Raw genomic sequence first — 8,876 nt, forward strand, 5'->3', positions numbered from 1 at the left:
GGGGGGGGGGGGGGGGAGCCATGAAATTACTTGTTTCAGAAAATTTGCTAGCTTTTTCACTTCAGACTTGTCTTGAATTAACTCTCCTTCTCTCCGAGTCAACTGTACTGCTAAAGCTTCAACCTGCAGAGTATATGTTCCAAAGTTAATCACATACCAAAATTGAAAGATAAAAGAATACAATAGTAAATGTAATCATGAGCTGAGAATTAAAATCATTAGAATCAGACGAAACTGATCAAAACAATATTTCAGAGTCTAAAAAATATTATAGTGGTATGTACTTTAAGTGTTTTAAGAGCTAGTAAGTACAACTAAATTCAAAAAATCTAGTGCTCACTTTGGAAGTGAAGAGAAAATATGTGGACAGCTTTCGGTTAAGAGCACATATGACTTCAAATAGAGTTTGTTATGTACATGTACCGTAGGGGTACTGTTGTCAATCCCCAGCGGTACTCTATTGCTATCGGTTTAGTTGATTGATCACAATAGGGGTGGTGTCCCTTTCATGATGTGGTTGTGAATCTTTTAGTTTCCATAGTGGTGTGTAATTAGTATTGTACATAGTAGGATTTTCCTACAAAGAGTCTATCAGCTGTTTAGCTAAAGTTATAAATAAAGGATGATGGCAATGATAGAAACAGAGACAGAATCTGTATTGGTTCAGCATAACCTCTCTCCCATCGTTCTCTCTCTCTCTCTCTCTCTCTCTCTCTTTCTTCTACTTCGCAGGTACTGGTTTCAGGTACTGGATTCGTCACATGGTATCAGAGCTGTAACTAGTATCTGCTATCTTCTTGATATTTGTATTGAGAGTCGTGCTGGGGTTTTCTGGTTTGTGGTGTACACCACCTATGCTGCCCATTTCTCTTTGTGAAACCCTAATTGATAGAAGATGAAGAACTAGGGTTTCCTATACTTTTGAAGATTGCTGTATTTGTATGAAGATCATACCTGAAGATGAACATTCTCTTGCTGCTGATCAAAGAACTAGGGTTGTCAAACCTGTTTCTGAAGACTGCTATGGCATCCTTCGGTTGCTGAAGACTGCTGCTGAAATCCCTAGATGGTTGCTGCAAGTGGCAATCTGCTTATTCTTACCCAGCTGCTACTGCTGAAAATCTCCAATGCATTACCGGAGGAGATGCAAGATTTCGAGCCCCCTGCTGCAATGAGATCCTCTCTTGCTGTAACTACCACAATGAGGCTATGAGCACCCTCAGAAACCCCCCGTGATTAATCTAGTTAGGCATCAAATTCAGCAAGTCGTTACTGGAGTTTGTGACAATGTGCAGAAGATTTCTCAGCTCTGTTTGAACAGTGGTATAAATATGGGCAAATACTTCTATAAAGTCTGAAAGTTCTATGATGAATAAACTAGCAAAGTGCAGTTTCATTTTGATGACTGGGATTTGCAGAATTGGTAGCCACGAGAATTTTCTTCACCACAAGAGCTGTAGTTCTTCTTGCTATGCAGTTGGTATATGCAATAATCACTTGTGTGTCGAATGTACAATTGATGGGAAAAAACACTAAAATCTGCAGCAGGAATTGCCGATGGACGTTGAGATTCCTCAAGATTGATGTTATAATATGAAGTGAGAAATTTCCGGTTCCCTCCTGACCTCAGACATCTTCTTCATCGCTTGATGAGTTCCCCCTTGGTCACAGCCTTGAAAAACCCCTTACTACTGTTCATGCTGAAGGATGAAGACAACCCTCATACTATCGTGAGAGGGGAGGAGTCCTGCTCACGATAAAGGACTTAGTCCCATTAGGATTGTCCTAGTCCTATTAGTACCTTGCTTTACAATCGCATGACTCCTTCTCTTCTCTTTACACCTATTGTTACAATTCCAGAATTCTATAGTCAAACCAAGGGAAGAAGGAGAAAAGAAGAAAAGAAGAAGAGAAGAAGAGAGGAGAGGAGAGAGGCGAGAGTCACAAGCAATCCCAAAGGTGGGAAGCTAACCTGTGGCTCAGACCAGAATAATCTGCCGCAGGTTAGTTCCTCCATATATTTATTATTCCAATAATTAAGCAGGGACAGGAATACCCATGTACCCTGTGTCAAACATAACCAGTACATAGGAGATATCGAGTGGACTAAAATACCCCCAAAACCTCAACAGTTCCCCTCAAGCTGGAACATACACATCACCCATGCTTAGCTTGGGACAACCACTGCGACAACTAGAAGCAAACAGAGGCATAATAAACATATCATCCAACTGATCTGTGGAAGGAACAAAAGGTGTCTCAACTAATTTCTTCAGAACAACATCATGAACGAACAGATAATCCACTACAATATGCTTGGTCCTCTCGTCGAAGACAGGGTTACTATACACAGCTGCTTAATTGTCACAGTACATATTCATAGTTTTAGTGATGGGAAAACCCAACTCCAAAAGTAAAGACCTTAACCACATCAACTCAGCAGCAGTGTGAGCCATAGCTCTGTATTCTGCTTCGGCACTAGACCTGGCAATGGTAGTCTGCTTCTTACTTCGCCAAGTAACTAGATTACCTCCAACAAAAGTACAATAACCTGTGGTCAACTTACGATCACTAGCTGAACCAGCCCAATCAGCATCAGAATAAGGAACTAGCTCCATATGCCGATTAGGATAATAAATTAGCCTTTTACCCGGAACACCCTTCAAATACCGAAGAACAAGAATAGTCGTATCCTAATGTGCTTTATGAGGAGACTGCATGAACTGACTAAGAACTCCAATAGCATAATAAAGGTCGTGTAACCAAGATATATCAACTTTCCAACCAAACTCCTGTACTAATGCACATTTTGGAGAAGTTCACCATCACTAACACCAATTTTTTTGTGAGGATCCATAGGGACATCTGCAAGCCTAGATGCAAGCATACCAGTATCAGATATAAGATCCAACACAAACGTTCTCTGAGATAAGTTGATCCCCTTCTTGCATCTAACAACCTCAATCCTGAGAAAATAGTGAAGTTAACCTAAGTCTTTGGTCTAAAAATGTTGTTGTAAGTAATTCTTAACTTCAAAAATACCAACCTCATCATTACCAATGAGGATAATATCATCCACATAAACCACTAAGACAACCAATTTATTACCTTTGCGACGAACAAAGACAGAGTGGTCAGAATAACATTGAGAAAACCCACAATTCGCCATAGTAGCACTTAATTTTTCACATCATGCTCGAGGGGACTATTTAAGTCCATAGATAGCCTTGTGTAAATGACACACCCGGCCACTATTCTCCCCCTGAGAACCATAACAGGGGATTGCTCCACATACACCTACTCCTGCAAATCAGCATATAGAAATGCATTCTTGATGTCCAGTTGAAACAATGGCCAATTATAGTTAACAGCAAGAGAAAAAAGAATGCGAATAGAGTTCAGCCTAACAACAAGAGAGAATGTCTCAAAATAATCAATACCATACTTCTAAGTATACCCCTTGGCAACCAAACGGGCTTTCAACCGCTCAACAGAGCCATCAGAATGATATTTAATAGTGTACACCCAATGACACTTCATCAAATCCTTACTAAGAGGTAGATCTACCAAGCTCCAGGTGGCATGATTCAAAAGAACATCCATTTCTACATTCATGGCAGTTTTCCATACATGGATACAAAGAGCATCAGTATGAGTTTTTGGAATGGTATGAGTAGATAGGGATAATGCAAGACCATGGATAAACGATGGAAGATGAGACAAGGAAACAAAGTTATAAATTGGATAGACAGCTATAGATTTTTTAGAGCATGTGCGTGTACCTTTACGATGTGTGTGGTTATTAGTCATTGACCACGATAGGCTGAGTTTCCCAATTGTGGTATATGTTAAGTTGTATAGTTCGTGTAGTGTTTAAGTTCTTTAGTTAGTCTCTTTCCTTGTATTAGACTTCTCCTCTTGGTAGGTTTCCTAATAAGAGTATAGTTGCTAATGCTATAAGTATTGAAGGCTGACCAAGATAGGAAATACTGAATCCTATTGTGGTCTCTTGGATTCTCTTCTTAAATATTTTCTCTTCTCTCTCATTCTCATTGTCTCCTTATCTTCTTCAAGGTTTGTGGGATTAGTTTCTCTGTTGTTACAATAAGTAACATAAATAACATGTTTCCTTCATTGCAATATTTAATCCCATCGAAATAGAAAAAGTTTACTTGGAACCTTTCTTCAGTGGTACTTGCTTCTAATTAAAAATTTCATGAGTTTGAAATAAAACAATTTATTCTATAAAAAAATGGAAGCGTAATCTTATCGTAAATAATCTTTCCAAAAGTTACAGAAAAACAAAGCCCAGTTTCACGCACTTCAGTAGGAACACAGGATATACAAAGGACCGATGAGAACAGAAAAAAAAAGTACCATAGAGATAGCTTCTTCGACATCATCTTTGTTCCGACCTGCCACACGCCCTCTCAAGGATTCCAAAGCATCTCTAAGCTTCTTCAGAAGGACATGTTTCTCCAATGAAGCTGCCTCTCTGTGTCTAGCCTGAAATTCCATGGAAGATCCAAAGTACAGATTTTGAGTCAAGACCAAATTCCAAGAAAGACCTAAAAACTGAATCCATAGTTATTCTTCCCTGCCGAGAAGGAAAAAGAAAATAAGGTAATACCAATTGTATCAGCAAGATCCCAGCTCATAACATGTTCAAACTTCAAAGTTCAACCGAAACTTCAAAAACCAACAAAAGAACACAAATAGATGTATTCAAATTTAGCCATCACAAACCTCATCAGATAATTTAGCAGCAGCAGCTAAACCCTTCTCAAATTTACTGGCAAGGTCACGGACCGACATACGTTTTTGCTGCTCTATCAGCTGAGCAGTCTCACGTGCAACAACATCTTTCATAGATGGTATCTCCCGACCCTCCTTTGGATCTAAAATTCGATTGTTTGCGCCAATTTTATAATTTGGAAACCCATTAGAAGGAAAGGTCACATCGGCCGCGACCGACGGAACCGCACCCTTCTGCATTGTATCTCCAAAATCACGACTTATCCTCGTCATTTCTTCCAATATAAACCTCTGCTCGCCACCAAAAGCAACAGAAAAAAAAGGTGACAACTATGAATGCCACACGCCTAAATTAAATTAAAAAAGCTAACCCAACTTCATGGCAAGCTGAAACCTCACAACAAAGAATCAAAGGTCAGTCAGCAGTCCTTTCAACCTACATTAAATAAAACACCACCACCAAAACTCCAATTATACCACTGAGATATTACCACAGATTTTCTATTATATCAGCATGTTCCTTGAATAGGCAATGAGAAACCAAATTACTACTTATATTTCTAATCTAAAATTCTTAGCTACAAAATTTACAAAGATGCAACAGAAGAATCAGAATTCCAACTGTTCTCCATAAACAGGAATTATCAGTGCATACCGTAGTGAATTTCCAACATCAACTAATGACCTACATTCTTCTACAGTCAACCAATTACCTCGTTTCCCATGAGACGCACTTCCAAAATATAAAAATAAAATTGACCCACATACAAGATAAAAATAACCAGTAGAACTCTCCAAAATTCTCTATCTTCTAAGATTCATGATACAAAACCTAACACAATAAAGAAAGAACAACAAAGGGAAAAGCAGTCATCACAAATATCTCTATAGTACAAAGAGAAAAGTTAACCAAAGATAGTCAGAGCATCAAGCGAAGCTCCAGAATGACTCACTAAAACCCTATCTCATAAATTCTAGAGATAGAGAGAAATAACCCAAAAACCAAAAAAAAGAACAGATGAAAAAGTTAAACAAATAAGGGAAAAAAAAAACCACTTACAGATCATGAAGCAAAACAATTATTCAAAAAATATTAGTTTTTCATCTTCTGATGACTCAGATTATCTTGGATTAGAAAGAGACCTCGATCATCTTCTGCAAAAGGCTTAGAAGACTCTATTTTCAGACGAGAAAAAAAAAGGAGAGAGGAAAGAGCTGAAAGGAGGGAGAGGGCTTTAAACAACAGAGAAAAGAGACGCAGCGAATGATGTATACTTTTTTAAAGGGAAAGGAAAAGAAAAGCCGCCCGAAGCCTTCTTCTCTCTCTACTTGAATATTCTACTTGCTATTTAAAAAAGTGGGAAAATTAGCTTTTTAGTTTAAATATAAATACTCCCGGTGGGCCCATTCATCTTTTGCTTTTGTTTATCGTTGGACCACTTTTGTCTATGTCTCACTAATTTACAAAAATACCACTGATTCCCCTGCTGTTAGATTGCGTCGGGTCGGGTCTGATTGGGTTGAGTCGGATCGGGTTTATTTTTACTGTAGGATGACAATCAACTAGGGACCATGTCAACAACTCAAAAAGCTGACTTCTTCTATTCAGAAGCAAGGATAAGGATTTCGATCTTGAGGTAGGTTTTGACCCATCTTGAAACCGAGATACAGGTCGAAACTAAATATTTTTGGGGCAAATTTTGATTTGTCATAGGTTGCAAGTCAAATAAAAAAACTATTGAAACTGGCCTACTCATAATTAGTCAAATTTGATAAAAAAAAAAAACTATAGAAATAAATGAACTATCGAAAAACTAATAACATTTTTAATTCGATTTATGATTTCATTTCGACCTTGCTCAAAACTGAGAAATCTCAAGCTTCGATTGAAATTTAGAACTATGTTCAAAAGTTGTAGTTTGGGAGACCTATATGATTAATAGATTAAGGAGTTAATAGACTGATTCTTAAAATAATTTTGACTAGATCTACTTGTTTGACCAGATTGAACCGAAGGCGGAAACCAGGTAGAACAAACCCTGAAACTTCAACCCAAATCTGACCAAGAACTTAATTGGGTTCAACCACTTTTTTTTAATGAGTCTTGTGACCAAATATGACCCGATTAAGGGGGCTAACTCTGTATGGTGGTGGGGACATTTGGAGGTTACAAGAAGAGCTGGCAAGGGGCATAAGATGAATGCGAACAAGAGAGAACATAAAAGGTATTCTATGTCAGGTCATTTGTTTGTTAATTTGACTGCTTTTTGTGTCTACCGCTAGTACTCTGAAAAGAAATGAAGTAATCCATACCAGCAATTAGATGGGGGTGGGACCTCAAGGTTGTCTTTATATCCTGTTCTCCTGTCCAACTTAAGTTACAAGACCAAGGCATGGATAATGGATTAGCGCTCTAAAGAGAACAGAGTTTTTCAAGATTAATTTGTATTCTTATATGTATAGTTGCAAGTACACTTTCATGCGATTTATATATATATATATATTGGCAAAAGGTGGTCTGAGCCGCGGGAAGAGGAACTCTGTCTCTCTCTCTCTCTCTCTCTCTCTCTCTCTCTCTCTCTCTCATATGAAATGACTTTGGAATAGGAACTCTCTCTCTCACACACATATAAAATGACTTAGCTGCCCTCTTATATTTGAAATCATTCTACCATGTCTCATTCGTGTGTTCCTCTTTAGTCTATAACGATATCTATTTCCTATGTATTTTTAAGGAGAATAGTTTTATGTAGGGAAGTGTGACTCCTGCACGGGCATGAGGATCAATGGGAGCATATGAGAAATCATCAAATGTCATTTTCTATTTTATGGGGGTGGACTGATTATTTCACTCCCCATGTGTTAGGTAGAAGAGGACTCACTCTCGTCACTCCCTCACAGAAACCGTTTTCCTTTATTCTAAATAGGGGATCAATGGTGAAATGATCAGTCCACCGTTTTCCTCATGTGTTGCATTATCACATGTATGGGATCGAATCTCTTACATCAAGTCAATAGAAGCACGGGTAGAAGAGTCGCACAATTCATATACAAGAAAAGTCCACATGTCCAAGAGGAGAAAGAGTGAGAGAAAGTATTATACCAGTAGCATGGCCATCACTTCCCCTAAGTATAAAGGTATTATTAAGACCTAATGGGTGCTAAGAATGTATAATTATAAACTAAACTCTACAAGTGTTTTTTTTTTTTTATAGCATAATTCTCTAAATGTTCTATATTTTTATTGTGAACCTTTTTCGAATTATTATATGTGAAAATTATATAATTTAAATTCATTATATATACGGTAATTAAATTTTGGAAGGCTACAGAGGTAGGCGAGAGCCGATGAGAGTTCCCTATTGATTCAATCAATAGGGAGTAAAGAAGTCTTTTCATGAGAGACGAAGGTTACACCCCTAAACAAGAAACATTCTCCCAAAATTTTATTAGAGAAAAAGAAGAGGCTACCAAGTGGCATAGCCCCTACAACCAGGCCCGTAAGAAACAAAGAATCTTATCCATGTATATGCCTTTACATACTCTCATTGAACCCCATTAATGACTAGTGCAGGGGCTTATACGATCAGGCAGCAATATTTTGTAAGCATAATAAACATGTAAGAAAGACGTAGGCAAGAAGCTGTATTTTATTCTCCATCAGAAATCAGATGATTTATTTAGACACCTAGCTACAGGTCAGGGTCGTCAGACCATCCAGCAAAACTATCATGTACCATATATCCATACCAACTCTTTGGACTTGATGATGGGATATATAGTATAGTGAAATTCAATAAAAAAGAGTTATCATAGGGGTAGGAGAAGCGGTATAGGTTATCATGGTTCATGGGCATTGATAAAAATTTGAATTATGTATAGGGTAAGAGATCGGCGTGGGGCTCCTCTATGGTGCAACATAGAGTGTGGCACCATTTATCCGATGGTTGGGAGTCCTTTGGGATGCATGCATCTGTGCTGGGGGTGTGTGCATGTGTGCTACAATACATGTTTGGGTGCTCTCAGTTGTTGGATGTGCGATGCACATCACACCACGCCGCAGAGAAGCTAGATCCAAGAGATCGTTGCCTAGTCACATGCCTATGCACTAATATGGGGGG

At 38.3% G+C, this 8,876-nt stretch overlaps 1 protein-coding gene across 1 annotated transcript in view; it reads right to left on the reverse strand.

Moving 5' to 3' along the window:
- LOC122063636 (stomatal closure-related actin-binding protein 1-like) overlaps window positions 1-5,707 on the reverse strand; it is a 50,769-nt gene extending 45,062 nt beyond the window's left edge. The window contains exons 1-4 of the mRNA XM_042627329.1: window positions 5,469-5,707; window positions 4,747-5,046; window positions 4,378-4,506; window positions 31-123 (exon numbers count right to left, since the gene is read on the reverse strand). Of these exons, the coding sequence (XP_042483263.1) occupies window positions 31-123; window positions 4,378-4,506; window positions 4,747-5,046; window positions 5,469-5,480 (534 nt within the window). The 5' untranslated portion in view covers window positions 5,481-5,707. The remainder of the gene's footprint in view (window positions 1-30; window positions 124-4,377; window positions 4,507-4,746; window positions 5,047-5,468) is intronic.
- Between the last annotated feature and the right edge of the window lie 3,169 nt (window positions 5,708-8,876).

The sequence above is a fragment of the Macadamia integrifolia genome, unplaced genomic scaffold, assembly GCF_013358625.1.
Source record: "Macadamia integrifolia cultivar HAES 741 unplaced genomic scaffold, SCU_Mint_v3 scaffold1391, whole genome shotgun sequence".
NCBI classification, from domain to species: domain Eukaryota; kingdom Viridiplantae; phylum Streptophyta; class Magnoliopsida; order Proteales; family Proteaceae; genus Macadamia; species Macadamia integrifolia.